Genomic DNA, 16,902 nt, shown 5'->3' with positions numbered 1-16,902 from the left:
GATTGGATGTTGCCGTTTTGACCTGGAACCCTGTAATAGTCTCTAAAGGGATGCAGATGCATTCTATAAAGTTTAATTGGAGGTTTTACAGCCAGAATCAGCAGTAGGTGTTGGATTAATGGCAGACAGAGAAGGAGAGGCATTATAAAGCAACCCCAAAACATAAAAGAATATTTTGTTTCAGACCAAAAGGGCAACAGAAAACCTTCTTACCTTTGTAGTGATTACAGAAAACAATCCTTCAGCAATGAAACACGTGAGACGCTTGTGCATAAAGTTTTATTTTTGTTGAAAATAAGTGTTTCTGACATCAAACCACTAACATTTCTGATGTGACCTAGACAGACAAGCTACACGCCGACACTTCTGCTTCCCTTATACACATACCATAACATCTGCATCATCCGTAGTGTGAAAAGACGAGTACCCGAAGGTTTCAACGACACGTTTGACTGACTGATACTGCCTCTTTGGACGAGACTGATTGTACTCAGTGTCAGTGTGACAGCACAGCTTCATGCACACGTCATCCACAGTAGGTCAGCATTTAGGATCTTCTGCACGAGCTTCCCCCAAAAGGTGCAGTTCTCTTTTTAAAAGACATTCTTGCATCTTTTCATTCATTCTTGGTTAGGTTAGGCGGGTCCGGCTGTGAAATGAACTCATCACAGTGGTGTTACTTATCTTTTAAATTGGTGAAATGTCTTGCACTGCCTGATATGTCCTGAAAAGTGAAAAAAAAAACTAAACAAACAAAAACAAACGCAAAAGGAGGAAGAGAGGTCAGTAGAAACCACTGAGCACACTGCCATAACTGCTTTAACCTATGGCTGCTTTCCCAAATTAGCATTTAGCGCTACAATCCTCGTTGTTGATGGCTTTGGCACCGCGGTGCTTTAGGGAAACCCCAGAATTTCACTCCAAATGAATCAACCAGGCGCTGATGGAGACGCTGGAGGTTGAGTGCTGCTTAGTTGTTCAAGTGGAAATCCAGTTTTCATCTGAGAGGCAATGAATGCTTGAATCGAACTCACCCCGAACTGCTTCAGAGAGCATTTTCCTACATTGTCCCACAATGCTTTCCAAGAGCGTAGGCTGAAACTTGTAGAAATATCGGATATTTCCTGCAGCTCTCCATTTTAAAACCATCTAACATGAATACATTTGCACGCTAATGACTACTCTAGCCCTCCCCTGTCCATCACCCCCTCCTTCAGGCTGCTACTGAATGCTACAGGCAGGGCAGCAGGTCTCCCTCCGGTCGGGCAGAGGGCAGAAGTCCATCTGCCTGACGATCTCGGCGAACAGCTCGTCCACCATCGTCTTGCTTTTGGCCGACGTCTCCATGAAGGGGCAGCCCCAGTCCTCGGCCAGCGCCTGGCCCTCGCTGGGGGACACCTCCCTCTCGTCCTCCAGGTCCACCTTGTTACCCACCAGCACCACCGGCACCTGCTGGTACCTGCAGAGGAGACAAAAGGCGGCGACTCGTTTAACTTTGTGACATTTTGTGAAGAAGAAGCTGGGAAGAAGAGGCTTTACAAAGCTGTGGTGGAGTTTTGTAAAATTACAAACTCTTCCGTTTTTGGCAGTGAACTGACAGATTTCTTCTGTTTTTTGGCTGACGAATTACAGAACGCTTCTCGTCAGACTTGCATGTTTAAGTTGTGTAAAGAAATTTGAATACAAGAGTTTTTGACAGCATTCCAACGGAATTTCTGACCCACTCTTTTTTGCAGAATTGTTTTAATTCACCCTTGTTGGAAGGTCTTCAATCCTGAATAGTTTATTTAAGATCACGTCACAGCATCACAGCAAGATTTAAGCCCAGACTTTGAGTAGGCCATTCCAAAAGCTTCCTTTATTTGCAACATACAGAGATGAATTTGTAACTATTTTTTATTGTAATCACAAAAGCTTTAATTATGCTTAAATATTTTTACTGATTAAATAAGTAATACCTTCAATCTCTTTAATTAGCTAAATGCGTGATTAAATCTCTCCTAGAGTAGATAATTGGAATCGATTCATCCTTCAGGCTTAATTTTCATAAATTAGTGAGATGGATAATCTACATATATCAATATAGTTTTACATATCTGCAGCTTCGCTGGCCTACATGCTGCTTCTGCACGACGCTGAAACAACAAGACTGTTGAATAATGAACACCGGAGCTCCATGCAGCTTCAGTCCCCCAGTCGGCTCCCCTGCCGTCTGATAACAGTAGGAGGCTGCAAATGAATATCTGTCAGGATAAATAACAGCTGTTTCGGGTGGAAAACACTGCTGCTATATTTATTTCTGCATGAATTACATAACATCCGTCCACTTCCTGTTTAAAATCACAAAAAAACTCTCCAAACCGAGCTGGGAAAGTTTCAGAGGATCAAAAAGCTTCAGTGGCTGATGATCTCTCTCAGCCATCAATACAAGCTGAACAGAGTAATGGAATAAGTTGCTGAATAATTGAGTAAAGATAATGTGCTGCTCTAAAATGGGGTGACATGAACATTAGCTTTCGAAAAAACCATTTTCCGCTCTGTGCGCGTATGATGTACATTAACAGTTCGTTTTACAGGAGGAAGGAGGAGACGTAACAGAATATGAAGATCTGGTTCTGCAGTTTTGTTTGTCTCCAAATGTCGTTGGACAGGGATTGAAGTCTGGTAGAAAAATTTAAAATCAAGTCAGTTTTTGTCTTTTTTTTCCTTTAATGTAATGTTTGGAAGTTATCCAGTCAACTAGAGTTTAACTATCCCACATCATTACACCTCTGCCTCCGTACTATAGCATAAAGTCATCCAGCTGAAGGTATCGCCATCTTCCCGATTTTGCACCAAGATGTTAGCTGCATCTTTAAATCATGTAAGGAACCTTAAGAATTTGACTTTGATTCGGTATGGGCAAAAAAACTGGAACAGGAAGAAAGCAAACAAGGAAGAAATAAAAACAAGAGAAGAAGGAATTAAGTAGAGAAGGACACAAGGTCAGAAGAGAGGTAGGATAAACAGTGGGAAGAAAGAAAGGAGAGAAAGAAGGAAGAAAATTATCTAAGGATGTAAGGATACAAGAAAGAAAAGATGGTCACAGGCAAGGAAGGAAGAAAAGGAGGAAACAAAAGAAAAAGTATAACATGAAGGAAGAAAATAAGGAAGGAAAGAAAAACTTTAAGCTCAATCCTAAAGTTGAGCGTATGTTGGATCTTCTAGGTCATTTTCCGTCTTCGTCAGGGTCATAAATTCAGTTTAATTTCTTCAATAAATTCAACTGATGTGTTTCAAAATTGAGGAGGCTCATAAATCATGGTCAAATTATGATTTGAATAAATTCTGGAGATTTTTACATCTGCAGAGGGTCTCAGACCCTTTATACTAATATATTTGTTTAATACACTACAATAAAGTCTATTCATAAAATTTTATTTCAAGCACAACCCCCGCAATGTTTCTCTTCTCAAATAACAGCAGAATGTCAATTACAGTAGGTATATTTTCTCACAACAGGCAATGGCACACACCAGATAATAGCTTCCACCATCAATCACTTCTAAGTGCTTTCAAGCCTGGCTTATTGATCTGCTGGCGCTATTGAGAAATTCGGCTCTTATCTACAAATTGGTGGCCTGTTGCCACGGCGCTCTGCTGGGAAAAAGAGCTGAGGTGTGGAAAAGAACTGGCAAACATCTCACTGGCCCAAACAAGGGGCGGCGAGCCGGAGGAAATTAGTTTGTAGGACACACAAGGCGGCTGCCCCGCAAATGTTAAAGCTGCAGGCGACGCCGACCGAGAATTCCACGTGAAAAAACAGCAACCAGCTGGAAAAAGTGCATCAGTTGAGGCTTGAACGCTGAAGACTTCCCTGGAGCTTGACATTTACCCCCGCTGTCCAGCACACACACACACACGCACACACACACACACACACACACACACACACACAGGCAGCAGCTGACCTCAGCAGGGCAAGCATCTCGCGTCGGCCTGTTTGCTTGGAAAGCCCAAGTCTAGAGGGCGTGAGGTGTGAACATAGAGAGCAACGTTCAGACAAATGCAATCTGACAGGCTTGCAGGAGAAACTCTATATATAACTACAAAGACACAGGGAGAGCCGGTTTCTCCTGGCCCGGGTGGGGCGGCAGGGGGGCAAAGTAGGAATGGGTTGTATTGGGATTGTTTGTTGTAGCATCCTAGCTCCTGCTTCTTCCTCACCAGATGATGCGAAGCTGCCTAACGCAGCATGAAGAAGCCCCGTACCGCAGGGATCGGCGCACTACTGCTCCGCGTCGTGTATTATTGAATAATACATCAGTTGGTACTCGAGATTAAGCACCGGAGTCCATCACGGTTTCCAAAATTACGCCGGCCAACATGTCAATCCGGAGCACAGCTGAGTGCTAAGATATGAGCATCTGAAACGAAAACGGAAGAGGAGATTTGGAGAGCAGATGCATATTTCAAATACGATCCCTTGAGTTTAAAGAAAATGACAAAAGGAAGCAGATGAACTCTTAACATGGACTAAATTAATGCAAGTGAGCTGAACTCAAAGTCAAAGAAACTACAAACCCAGGAGAAAAGATTAACGCCGAGCTAAGAAAACGAAGTCCGTGTGCGCAAAGAACAAAACACAACAATAAACCAGGAAGTAAACACAAAACCATTCTAATAATGAATGCACAGTTCCAGCTGAAGTTTCTTTACCATTTGATAAACTCCATGTTAATGTTTGTAATGGTAGGACAGAAAAGATTTCGCTACCAGTGTGAATCTATTTTTCTTATATTCCCTACTAAACAAATTAGGTCACATCATACTTTTATTACATAAAAGCTAAAAAAAAAATAAAAAAAAAAGAGATACCAATTTAAAATTGCTTGGAAACAAAACTGAAATTGACAGCGTCCAGTTTTTTGCTGCCCTCAAGTGGCCAAAAAGAGGCATTTAAATGTCGGGGGAGCGACGCAGCTCAATTAGCATATGCTTGGCTGGAACTCCTGGAGGTATGAATATGGGAGGGAGAGAAGCTAATTAGATTAAAAGACAAACAGACAGCAGGAGGTGAGCTACAGAATCAGATGTCTGTTGTGATGAAACGTTTTCAGAACAATACTTTATGTTTTCAACTTAGGTTCCTGCAGCCCTCATCCTCTAGCTCAGATTCAGAACAGTCTTGGGTTTTTAAGAAGCTGCATCCTCACCAAGCGCCAGGAATGTCAAACAACTTTAACAAGCTACACGAAAAACAGCTTACTGCCATGTGCTCTGGAGGGTGTTATTTCAGCTGCTGATGGAAAAATACAAATATGCAACGCTCCAACACACAACAAATGCATCTTTATAACTAAAAAAAAACAAAAAAACAAACGTTGGCTCTAGTTTTTCCATTTATCCCCCCTGGCTGCATCACATTTATTGGGCTACCTGCTGTGCTAAATATCTGCAGTGACTTCACTAACTCATTTTCACAAGCCCCCACAGAGAGGGCCAGAGGGGGGCGGGGGGGGAGGAGGGGCAAAAACACACGCAAACAGCAAATCAAGTCAGACATCTTCGACGCGAGGCCCCGCAGCCATCTCCGTTCTCTCCGCATCTGTTCTTCATTCACTGTCGGCGGAGTTATGGTGTGCAACAACACCGCCTTGTATCCGAAACAATCGCAGCCTCTGTAGCGCCAAACTCTGCGTCAACTCCCAAAGGGTGTTACTGCCGGAGAACAAAGCTTCTGTAACACCCATGCTGCAGCGCGCGAGAGGCATGAAGGAGAAGTAAGGGGAGAATAAATATCAGACTGTGAATATTCCTGCAATAAACCAAGATACCTCACTTTGAAGCATTTCGACTCAACGAGTCAATTCGGGTCATCTGTACGATAGCAGCAGAGACACTAAACTTTGTACAGGAGTTCACAGACAGAAGCTTAAAAGGTTCGTTTGGGTTTTTGGAACTGGTGAGGCAAGGCAAGTTTATCTGTATTGCAGCAGTCATGCAGTAGGTCATTCAAAATGCTCTGGAGAAAAACATAAAGAAAATATATTGAAAGAATCAAATTGAAGGAAAACTTTAAACACAATAACTGGGAAAAACCTTAAAATACTCATTTAAAAATAATTTTAAAAAACTAAAACAAGATCAACTGATGTAATTTGTAATCTTTATTAAGGTGATATTTTCAGTTTTCTGCTCATCCCGTTTTCAGGAAGCAGACTGTAGCGCAAGGCATTCTGGGTAAATATAACCAAAACAAGCACATGTGTCTAGAGCTGGCCGGAGAAACATCTCGTGGTCCTACAACCATAGACATAATATAAGAATAGACGCCTCATGGACCGCTCTCGCCTATGCGGTGTATTCCACGAGAGGTGGTGACGTATTTCCGTTTGAATTTATGCCACATAGATTGGTTCCGGGTCCTGCTCCTATTGTTTTTACCCAAAGCTGCAAGATCTGTACCATGAAAAAGACGCAAAACTTAAAATATCTGTGAGCTACTGGTACAACAATCGAGTTTTGTGGTGTGCCGTTGTGTCCAGTAATTAGCCGGTACCATCCAGTGCTTAGTTTTTTTTTCATTTTCCTGCTGATATCAAGGCAACAGCGGACTGTAGCCAAGACTTAGCCACTACAGCTAACACCCGGTTTGTAGCTGCCTGCTATTTCAAAGCTTGAGGATATTGAAGATCCAGCGTCAGAAATGGGAAGACGGAGGTTAAAAGGGAGCTGTACGTGCTTCGTTCACTGGAATCATTTGTTGGAGGCAAATAATGCAGGAGGAAATCCACTGCTATGGGAACAGGCTGAGAACAGAGGCAGCGATTCGGCACAAGGTAAGTCAATACCTGTGTTGATGTTTGCGTTTGTGTTATACGGAGTATGAAATTGTTTTTAGGCAACTCCTTAGCTTTGTTTTATGTGACAATTATATAAAATACATTTAACAAGCAGTCGAAGCGATACCGAGCAGGTAATTTAAGAACAACCGAGAGCAGCAACGCTTCAGCCCGAACTAGTCAATCAGATTAAGGTCCAAAACCTTCTCTTTACAGCGGTTTAAGTGGCACCGACCCACATAAAAAACCCACAGAACAAATGGTAGAAATCACGTATTTCCCGAATCCTGAAAATATGACATCTACCTTTGCTGTTTCATAATTATAATCCACGTTAGAATGAATTTTTCCACTTGGCTGATATAATGTTCTTGCGTTACACAACATAATTTCTCTTTTTTTTCCCTCTGAGATTCTGCTTAGAAAATGAGGTTATGACTGCATTTTTTTTTTAATATGGTAAATTTAGGTTTGCCTCGACTTTTATAAACTAAAGCCTCTTATATGCATCATTTTTTGTATTACTGTTGGTGCAGGTATTAAGCGAACACTGTGCTTTGCCTGCTAGTAGTTTAAATTAATTTCAGCAGCACACTTTCAAAAGAGTATTCAGATTTTAACATGCATTTTCTAAGTAGTATTTTAGTTCTCTCTTACTCAGTAACTTCAGTGTTGTTACAACTCTGAAACTTTTCTTTTTTTTTCAGTTTCTTTGTGATACCAGAACTATTTCACTTACACATTTAATTTCCTGAGATATTGTCAATTTATTTTCAAGCAAAACTCTCAAAAAGAGCTGAGGATTTATTAGTTTTGATTACGTTGTGCAGCTAAAAATGGACACTTACTAGTTTTTTTTCTTTTTAATTTTTCAGGTTTGCATCGTAACACTTCATGATGTTTTTCTGAGCCATGATTGTTGTGCCGATTACCTTTCCACTGAATCCAAGCACCTGGACCAGCTGACGGCATCCATCAGTCCACGGTCTGCCGGATCATCACAACGTGGACTAACTTTTTATTTACAGTACTTGGTTAAACTATGATCTTGAAACCGGAGCACCAGATAAGCAAAAATCTACCTGCAGACTTTGTTGGCTACCTTGACACTGCAGTCATCCTGGACGGGGCTGAGCCGGACTTTATCTCCTCCAGAGTGACGAGTTTTCAAAACCAGTAAAGGCAAACAAGTCTGATGTCTGATTAGCTGCTAGGAAGTATATTATATATTCACTGTTCATTTTGCTATCCTGTTTGTACCTACAATAAAATGTAATCTCATTTGTAATTCTCTACATTTCACAAACTTTTTCCCCTTTTCTCAGTGTTTACGTTATATCAAGTATTTGCATGTAGATCAGGAATTCAAGTGAGATGTTAAAATGCAACACATTTAGGTTATACCAGCAAAGAAATGTGAATATTAAGTAATATGTAGTTAGTCATATAATTTAATATGCTGAATAAGGCTGGATGATACAAGACTATTTTTCATACCAGATTTGATTTTAATCGATTCCTCCTGCCCTCAATTTCTATAATAAAATCACTGAAAATATTTTCAAAAAGTGCCTTTATTTCAGTCATCTGTTCTGTGATTTGTATAAGGGAGCATTACGGTCAGGATACAGGAAATTTTAATTGCAAGAATGCAGTCATTACAGCAGAATAAAGATGCAATTTTATAACAATGTTTTAAAATTACAATAAGTCGTTTTAATGAGAAATAAAGATTCAGATTGATCTGATGTAACCAGCTCAGTCCATGTGGTTCTGACATTTGTCAGTAATCAAGAGGATGTACATTTCCACCTCAACTGACCAGGTAAGCATTAAGGTAAAAATAAAAAAATACTGTATAAACAAATACTGTATACAAAACGGAAAAAGAGCAACTGATAGAAATACTTTATATAAAGAAAAGCAAAAACATTAATAGCAGGAGAAAAGTTGGCAACAATAGCTCAGCCAATCTCTCCCTCCAGGAAGCCATCAAACAGAACTCCTGTCCAGCTCCAACTATAATAAAGATTAAAAAAAAGAAAAAATGGAAAGTTAAAATAATAATGCCAAATTAATAATTCAGATCTAATGCGTTCTGGAATCTATTATTGACATTTTACAAATTTCACAAATTAATAAGAAGGTTTCACAAATGTTTTATTTATTCTGCTGTTAGTACAGAATAATCTAGTTAGGTTTGAAATGTCTAGGTGTTGTCGTTTTTAAAGTACAACACATACAAAAAGCTGAAGATAGCAAAAAATTAAGTGTAATCACTCTTTAGCTATTTTCCAAATTAGATGCTACATTCGAAAGCTAACTTCAGCTTCGACTGATAGCTTGGGCACAATATAGACAGATCTATATATGTTTACGTAGATATATATCTATAAAGCATAGATATGTAGATTGCACGATGCACAGATAATTAAAAACGCTTAACATTTACATAGCACCTTTGTAAGCTTGTCCCTGTTAGCTACGTCAGACATATGAGGCATTATGATGAATACAAACGATTTATTAACTTACCTTCAAAGTTATTGTGAAGTTTGACACATCCAGCTTAAATCCTTTGTTGTTGTTGGAGCTTTTCAGGACGTCTGAATAATTATATAAGCATCATTAATAGTCTTGCAGCGACTGAGGAGCCACTGTTAACATACTGTTGCCTGTGCACCGGAACCATTCTATGTGGCATAAAAATGCGGAAGTGCTAAAACGGAAGTCCGTGGCATATACGTCGCTGACGAGATTTAGGGCGGCCATCTTGGAGCGGTCCTCCACTCCACTCATGTGTTGTGTTTAGCAGGCACAATGACTTATCAGCGCATTTAATCGATCATAACACGCTTTTTTGTTACTGGAAACCATATTCAAACATCTATCTAAGCTACATTTATAAACAATTGTTTTTTAAGTATGTTTTTAATACATAGTTCAGCATATTTAAATATGCTTAGTGGCTATAACAATAAAATAAGAATGGAATATTCTGATATTGATGTATGAAGAGCATATTACAAAGCACACAGCCGTTCATAATTTATTTCATAAATTATTTAGTAATATCAATACATATTAATATAACTATACAAACACAAATAAATGATTTAATAATGACACAAATAAATAATGATTAATACTGAATAATATATATTGGTTACATGTTTATATATATGTATGCATCTACATACATATATATAGATATGTATATGTTTTTCAGCCGACGTGTTCTAGCTTCAGAGTGATTCAGCAGCTGAGATTGAGTCCAAAATTCGATGTGAGATTCATCCATGCTGCAGTGAATCCGTCTCTCTTTAAAGATATCTCCCAATTCTTCCTCACATCGGGTCTTTATGAAACCTTCAAAACAAAAACGGAAGATTTGGGATGAATCTTACTTTTGACAGAGTGAAAGACTTGCATATAAATAATAGTCTTTACCACCTGTGTAAACTTTGCTGGTGAATGTTATAACATAATATAAGTTTTATAATACATGTTACATTGTTTCATTTCTAATGTATGCTCTTGTGTCAGATAATCTAAGTCAATGTTAGAGAATAATTTAATTTTTTAGATTTACGGAATCTCAGTTAGCCTTCATAGCGGGGCTGAACCCGGTATTACACCAAGCATTGTAGCTAATATTAGCTGGTATCTCGCCGGTGGACATAAATACAGTAAAGTAATATTCTAATCACAAAACATACACAATAATATGTTCATCTTACTTGTGAAATGTTGTTTGTGGAGCCCTCACATCTATAGTCCATCGATCCGAACAACAATATCCCTCAGTACTGAGGCATCTTCTGCTGTTTTGGTTGAGCAAAGTAGGAGGGACGACCGCTCCAAGATGGCCACCGTATTTCCTGCGCCGGAGCAGCCAATGCGGGGTCTACTCTTATATTATGTCTATGCCTACAACCACTAAAATCATTTTTGTTTATATTTCATGAAGAAGAAAGTTGCGCTCAGTCTTCTTCAGAAGGCTTAGTGTCGTTTCCTTCTGTAGTTTTTGGTGCAGCGCCACCACAGGCGAGTGAGAGAACAGACTGCATCTGCTGAAAATATAACAAATATTGCAATTTTGGCCCTCAATTGAACAAAATCTAACAGACACCATTAAATGCCCTAACAACAATCAGAAAATAGGTCAGGCTGCTGTCAGTTGGAGCCAATTCAAGCACTTAGTATTCTGAGGTGAGTAAGTCTTTATCAGGGCACATGTGTAGCATACATGGCACTAACAAGATTCAGGACTCATGCCACACATTTTTTGACCTGAGTCAGTCTTGTTTAGCTAGATATTAAATTAAGCCTCCAATAGTGCCAGAGGCGTATGTTGACTGTTAACCTTATGTAATGGTAATATTCTTTCAAAAATAAAAGCGCAGATGCACCAATCTTAAATATTTATGACATTTTCCAGCTATGGTAGTTCACTATTTTTACTTCCTTCTCTTTAGAGAATGCATCCATTAGGTTGCATTACCGACTCACCAATTGTTTGAGTCACTCAGAATACTCTTAGGCACAATATGGTTTTTAAATTCCTCATGCTGACTGAAAAAAAACTACAAAATTTCATTTTCTTCCTCTGAATCCAGATAAAATCAAAACATTTCTTTAAAATGTAACTCTGTAATCACCCAGAGATCCAGGAATATTCCCTTACTCTCACCCTAACCAATGTCAAATGATTTTCTTTGAACTGATCTTTATAATATTGCTTATAAGTGATTAAAAATTCACTTATACTTTGGGTCTACCTAAACTGTACCCCGCTTTCTCCAACCAAGGAGTCCCAGGCGCCATGGACGTTCACCGTTTCCTCTCATTTGGCATCTGGGAGTACAGTCTCTGTTTTCCAGCTCCCTAGTGGCGACTAGTGGTGATTGTCATCTAAATGTAGGAAATTGGAGATAGACATCAAAGCATGTTTGTAGCCCTGAGGGGTTACAAGATAAGTCGAAGAGGTTGCAATATAATTAACAAGGAGGGGGCTTTGTTTTTGTTATTTAGTCACAAGCGTTGGACCGCCAAAGGCATTTTGGGTCCTTGTTTTGTTTCCCTATTCTGGATTAGAACAACACAAAGAGTACCTTCAGCTTCCAAAGACGTGTGAAATGACGAGCTGGGTTAAAAGACTTCAGCAAACATGCTGCAGTAAATACATTAAATACAATGAGTGGCTAAGAGGCGGCTGCTTAAACAACTCTCTCTGCCCTGACTGCAAACACTAAAAGCCTCTGGTCAAGAAAATTGCTTCGTACCTACACCAAAGTGCCCTCAGGGACCACAGTTTTAGCCTCTCCACCCTATTCCTACTCAGCATAGCGTGACGCTCACCTCCTGCTATTAGACACAGCATCAGTGCAGCGTGAAAACGCGGCTCTAGTGCTTTGAACACGCTCTCTCCTCGTGGGGCGAGGGACAGTAAAACCTCGACATGCCAAGGAGGCGATCGGCTTGCTGGGAAGACCACACCCGGTTGTTGTTTTCACACATAAACGTCTTCCATAAAGCCTTTAGATCGGATGCTGTGCTTGTGCACCGCAGGAGTCTGCAGGAGCTTACCTTTTCTTGCCCACGTTTCCCTCTGCATATGCTTTCTCGTTCATGTGGCTAACTAATGGAGGCCTGATGTCTTCTTGGCTTTCTCGCAACACAATCCCATTAAGTTCTAGTGAGTGGGCACACATCTCTGTGTGGTGTTTGTTGTTACTGCTGCTGGCTCAGCAACAAGTTTGGAGGGAGGGGAGATAGCTAATGGAGACCAGGAGCTAACATTGTTGTGTGAATGTAGTTGTGCATGTGGCGATCATAAAACACAGATGAGACGGTGGAACGATGCATCATGTGCCTTGAATTGCTGTAGACACAAAAATAACTGTCTTTACTGTGAATAATTGTGAAGTTTTTACCAATAAAATCTATTATTCTGAAGATTAATCAGATTTTAAAAAAAAGGTAATTTCTGCTGATTTTTCATTTAACCACGCAAGCTTATTTGATACAATATTAAAAATACATTAAAATATGCAAATACACAAATATTTCCGTTACCTTTTCTAAATGAGAACATAAACATTCAGATAATTTAGCGATCTTTTAGTGAACGCTTGATCATTTGCGGCAAAGGATGCATGTACAACTAAAAAAAAGTTTCTAACATCAACATGTGAAAAACTCAGGCATTTCTGCTTCACCTAACACAGGGGTGTCAAACTCCAGTCCTGAAGGGCCGCTGTCCTGCAGTTTTTAGATGTGCCACAGGTACAAAACACCTGAATCAAATGGCTTAATTACCTCCTCAGTTCTCCAGAGCCTTGCTAATGACTTAATTATTCTATTCAGGTGTGGTGCAGCAGAGGCACTTCTAAAAGTTGCAGGACACCGGCCCTCGAGGACTGGAGTTTGACACCCCTGACCTAACATCAACGTCAGCGAAGAATTAATCTGTCGACAATCTATTTGGATGAACAGATTAATAATTGGATTGCAAAAGGTGCTTAATTAGAGTTTGTTTTCTTTCTTTTTTCTTTTTATTTTACAGAATTTGAACCAGGTGAAGCTAAAACCTCCACTTGAGACAAATACTTTTTTTTAATCTTAATTGCAAAATGTTTATATATTGTACAGTTTCGGTTTAATTACTGCTCCAAATATATCGTCCTGTCATCAAGTGGCCTTTAACACTAGTTAACGATTAATCGGTTACTAAATTAGTTGACAATTATTTCAATGACTCGATTAATTGTGATTAATTGTTTTAGTTGTTTAGATGTGAAAATGTTTTCCCGAGTCTGATTACGCCTGAGGCCTTTTCCTTATCCCAGATTCTGCAGCAGAGTGAAACTCAGGTAGAAACCTGGTGGCTCTTGTTTAGGGGTGGCAGCTGACTGGAGGCTGCTGTGCTCCATCGTTATATTATTCATGTCTGTGGAGTTCCCTCATGCATTCGCCTCTGCTGTGCATCGTCATCCTGCTTACACTCAGGTCATCCGGTTCACTCCAGGAGCCGAGCTGAACCCCTGGAAACGGGAATGTTACGCCACAACATTTTTAGTCAAATTCCAACGGCGTTGGGTCTTGACGTCAATATCAAACCCCTAAAAAAACGAAATCATCTGGTCAACACATTTTGAGAGAGGAGCCATAAATTAAAAGAGGGTCAGGGCCAAGAATTTACAACTACATCACTGCTGAAAAAGGGAATGGATTGAGGATTTTCTTTTTTTTTTTTTTTCACGGAGATGACCTCAGTCGACAGTCTGAGTCATGGTCCGAGCAGATCAAAGCTGTTCGGAGTTAAATCAAGTGTGCGAGACGCCGGAGAAGAATCTGGGACACTTCGGATGGTTGTTGTAAGACAGGTGAGCTGCAGCTGGGCTCTTATGGGGGAAACCAGTTGAAGTTTTTCCACGGACGACTCGGGGGGAAGAAGAAGAGAAGGAAGATGAAAGGATGGGTCTTGGTTTTATTCGGGGAACAAAAGGGTTCTAAGTATTTTCTGATGTGATATTTTTTAGCTGGTGCATTTAAAGCACATAAAACCAACGGTAATACTTCCCCTACACACATCAGTGGTAGTGTTTTTGTTTAAATAGCTTGTGCTGCCTCACACGCAACCAAAAACACACACCCACTTTTCATGACACAACTTACTAAAAACAGCACTGATCTCACATTGATTGACTTAAAGAGAACATTTTTACACGTCTCATTTTAAAAGGGTGCCAATAAAGATGCTACCTTTTTGTTTTCCAGAATACAAACTTCATAAATCCATCACTGGATTATTTCATTTACGAACAATCCAGTTGACATCTGACTAGTTGTAAATATCTACAATTTTAAACAGTTCAAAACAAAACCGTCCATTTGTTTAGATACAAATTATATCACATATCGTTAAAGGTGCAACTGATGATGTTTTATTTAATAAAATATATAAATAAATGAATAGAATTTTTACCCCAAGCTCCTTGTGGCTTCCCCTAGGCCATGCCGCCCTGGGCAGTCAGCCATTTCGCCTTCATCCATTATCAAGCACATATTTTATATCAACTTTACGTGTATTTGGAATGCATGCAGCTGGACAGGGTCTCACCTCTTGACCCTGATGATCTGGTCCCTCATGGGCTTGATGTCCTGAAAACTTTGCTGGTTCACCAGACTGTAGACCAGGATGAAGCCCTGGCCGTTTCTGATGTAAAGGTCCCTCATGGAGGCGAACTGCTCGGTCCCCGCCGTGTCCAGGATCTCCAGCACCGACGGAGAAGAGTCCACCTCGATCTCCTTCCTGTAGAAATCTTCAATGGTCGGGTCGTACTTCTCTATGAACGTCCCGGTGACGAACTGGACCGTCAGCGCGGACTTGCCCACCCCGCCGCTGCCCAGCACCACCACCTTGTACTCCCGCATCGCCTACCGCTCCTCTGGAGTCAAACCCGGCGTGCAGAGGAGAAAGAAGAAACGCATCCCCTCGCACAGGAGCCTGCAGCCAGCCTCCGGAAGACGAGATGCTCCCCACAGCTACACAGGAATGGATGCTGGAGCAGCCTCTCTACTGAGATATTCCCACGCTACCTCGAAGGGACACCATTCCAGAGGCATCCATAATGCAATAAGGCGGCAGTGGGGTAAAAATAAGAGCGGCTATTATTAGAAACATCTAGACGGCTCATTTTTTTTAATGCGCCGACAAAAGAGAGGCAGTGCTACATTTCCCTGCACCGCGGGGTTCGGCGGAGTTAAAGGCAACGAACAGATGTAGCCTTAAGACGACAGTGGAGCTGGGAATCCACGCCTCCGGAGTCGGCGCATCCTCTGGATGCGACCATTTCCTGGAAGATATGGAGGGCGATTAGTGCCACTGTTTAACAGGGAGGGAGGAGGGGCAATTCTGAAATAACGCCACACATTTGATTTATACCTTAAAATTATACATTAACAACAGCAATCTTTAATTTAATTACTGAGCAGTTTTTATTGTTTTTTAAGCTGTTGCTATGTGGCGACGGTATGGTATGAGAGAGATAATCAGTGAAATTTTTTTTAGATCTTTTTCCTTCTCCCAGTGCTAACTAGAAACAACCAATCAGAGGCAGGCCATAGTGCTGTCAATCACAATCTCCTGTGGCGCTGCTCATCCCCCCTTCAGATTCTGTTGTAAATACTCAGGCTTGTTAGCATAGCCACCGATGAATGGTTTCCCGGTAACGGTAAGTTGTTTCTCCACCATTTAGCAGCTACATGAGATTTATTGACAGCGCTAAAACCCACCTCCTGGCTCTACCGATATACACTACCGATTTCGGTCTTCATTACCTTAACCATGTCTCTGAGCGGCGAACGCCTTGTACTTAGTGCAACTTAGAGGAGAACAAGTTGATGGTGTCTTCACTTTTGATTCCTCTCAAGTCCTCAACACATTGCTTGGAACCCTGTTGACTCTTTGCAACAGAACATTAGATACAGAGCACACAAGTGGAAATTTTATGACTGGGCCAAGAAATATCTAAAAGTAGGTGAACTTCTGTAAAATCTCAGTAAATGTCGTTGTCTTTAACGACAGAGTGAAAGTGACAATTAGTATTATTACACTCCTTTATTTTAGTTGCAACTTGAAATTTTTTTTAATATTGGAGTTTATTCAAGATTATTGAAGGTTATTGCTGAGGTAAACAAAAAGTGCTGCAAATGTATAAAACATTATTTTTACAAATTAATTAGTAAACCCTCATAGAAAATCTATTTTTGTTTTTATTTTGCTCTACTAAACTCAAAGGAAATGACCCCAAAATAAAAAGAAATTATGCAAAAATCTTACTTGTACCAGGCTTTGGCTTCTTCATGTCTTAAAATATGTTATAAAAACATAACTGATTAACTCTCAGCCATTCCAAAATCCATGCAGTTCTGAATCCACTCAATGCCCAACGTTTATTTTTTATGGCGGTGGGAGTTTGGGTCCAACTGTGGCGTTTCAGGGAAAATGGCAGAACAAACAGATTCCAGAGAAAAGACATCTGAACCCTGCTGGTTTCATATGTTTCTAGTT

General features: G+C 40.3%; 1 protein-coding gene and 2 long non-coding RNA genes across 3 annotated transcripts; 1 reads left to right on the top strand and 2 right to left on the bottom strand.

Annotated features, from left to right (window-relative positions):
• Positions 1-260: 260 nt before the first annotated feature.
• LOC103475698 (ras-related protein Rap-2a-like) lies at positions 261-16,883 on the bottom strand. Its single transcript, XM_008427504.3, has 2 exons — positions 14,950-16,883; positions 261-1,459 (listed from the first exon to the last, which is right to left on the bottom strand). The coding sequence occupies exons 1-2, from the start codon at positions 15,261-15,263 to the stop codon at positions 1,222-1,224; spliced, it is 552 nt and encodes a 183-aa protein (XP_008425726.1). The 5' UTR covers positions 15,264-16,883; the 3' UTR covers positions 261-1,221.
• Positions 4,447-8,112, top strand: LOC145555212 (uncharacterized). The gene is made up of 2 exons (XR_014091306.1): positions 4,447-6,821; positions 7,700-8,112. It is a non-coding gene; the product is annotated as an uncharacterized LOC145555212 (long non-coding RNA).
• LOC145555210 (uncharacterized) lies at positions 10,398-14,943 on the bottom strand. The gene is made up of 2 exons (XR_014091304.1): positions 13,268-14,943; positions 10,398-13,045 (listed from the first exon to the last, which is right to left on the bottom strand). It is a non-coding gene; the product is annotated as an uncharacterized LOC145555210 (long non-coding RNA).
• Positions 16,884-16,902: the final 19 nt, after the last annotated feature.

The sequence above is a fragment of the Poecilia reticulata genome, chromosome 2 (genome assembly GCF_904066995.2).
Source record: "Poecilia reticulata chromosome 2, P_reticulata-male-v2, whole genome shotgun sequence".
NCBI classification, from domain to species: Eukaryota; Metazoa; Chordata; class Actinopteri; order Cyprinodontiformes; family Poeciliidae; genus Poecilia; species Poecilia reticulata.
Note: the sequence above shows the minus strand (reverse complement) of the source record. Positions and strands in the feature narration are given on the sequence as shown.

Excerpts from the sequence above, each read along its gene's own strand:
- LOC103475698 (XM_008427504.3), bottom strand. The coding sequence starts at position 15,263 with ATGCGGGAGTACAAGGTGGTGGTGCTGGGCAGCGGCGGGGTGGGCAAG. Across the intron at positions 1,460-14,949 it reads CAGATCATCAGGGTCAAGAG|GTACCAGCAGGTGCCGGTGG; the intron begins GTGAGACCCTGT and ends TCTCCTCTGCAG.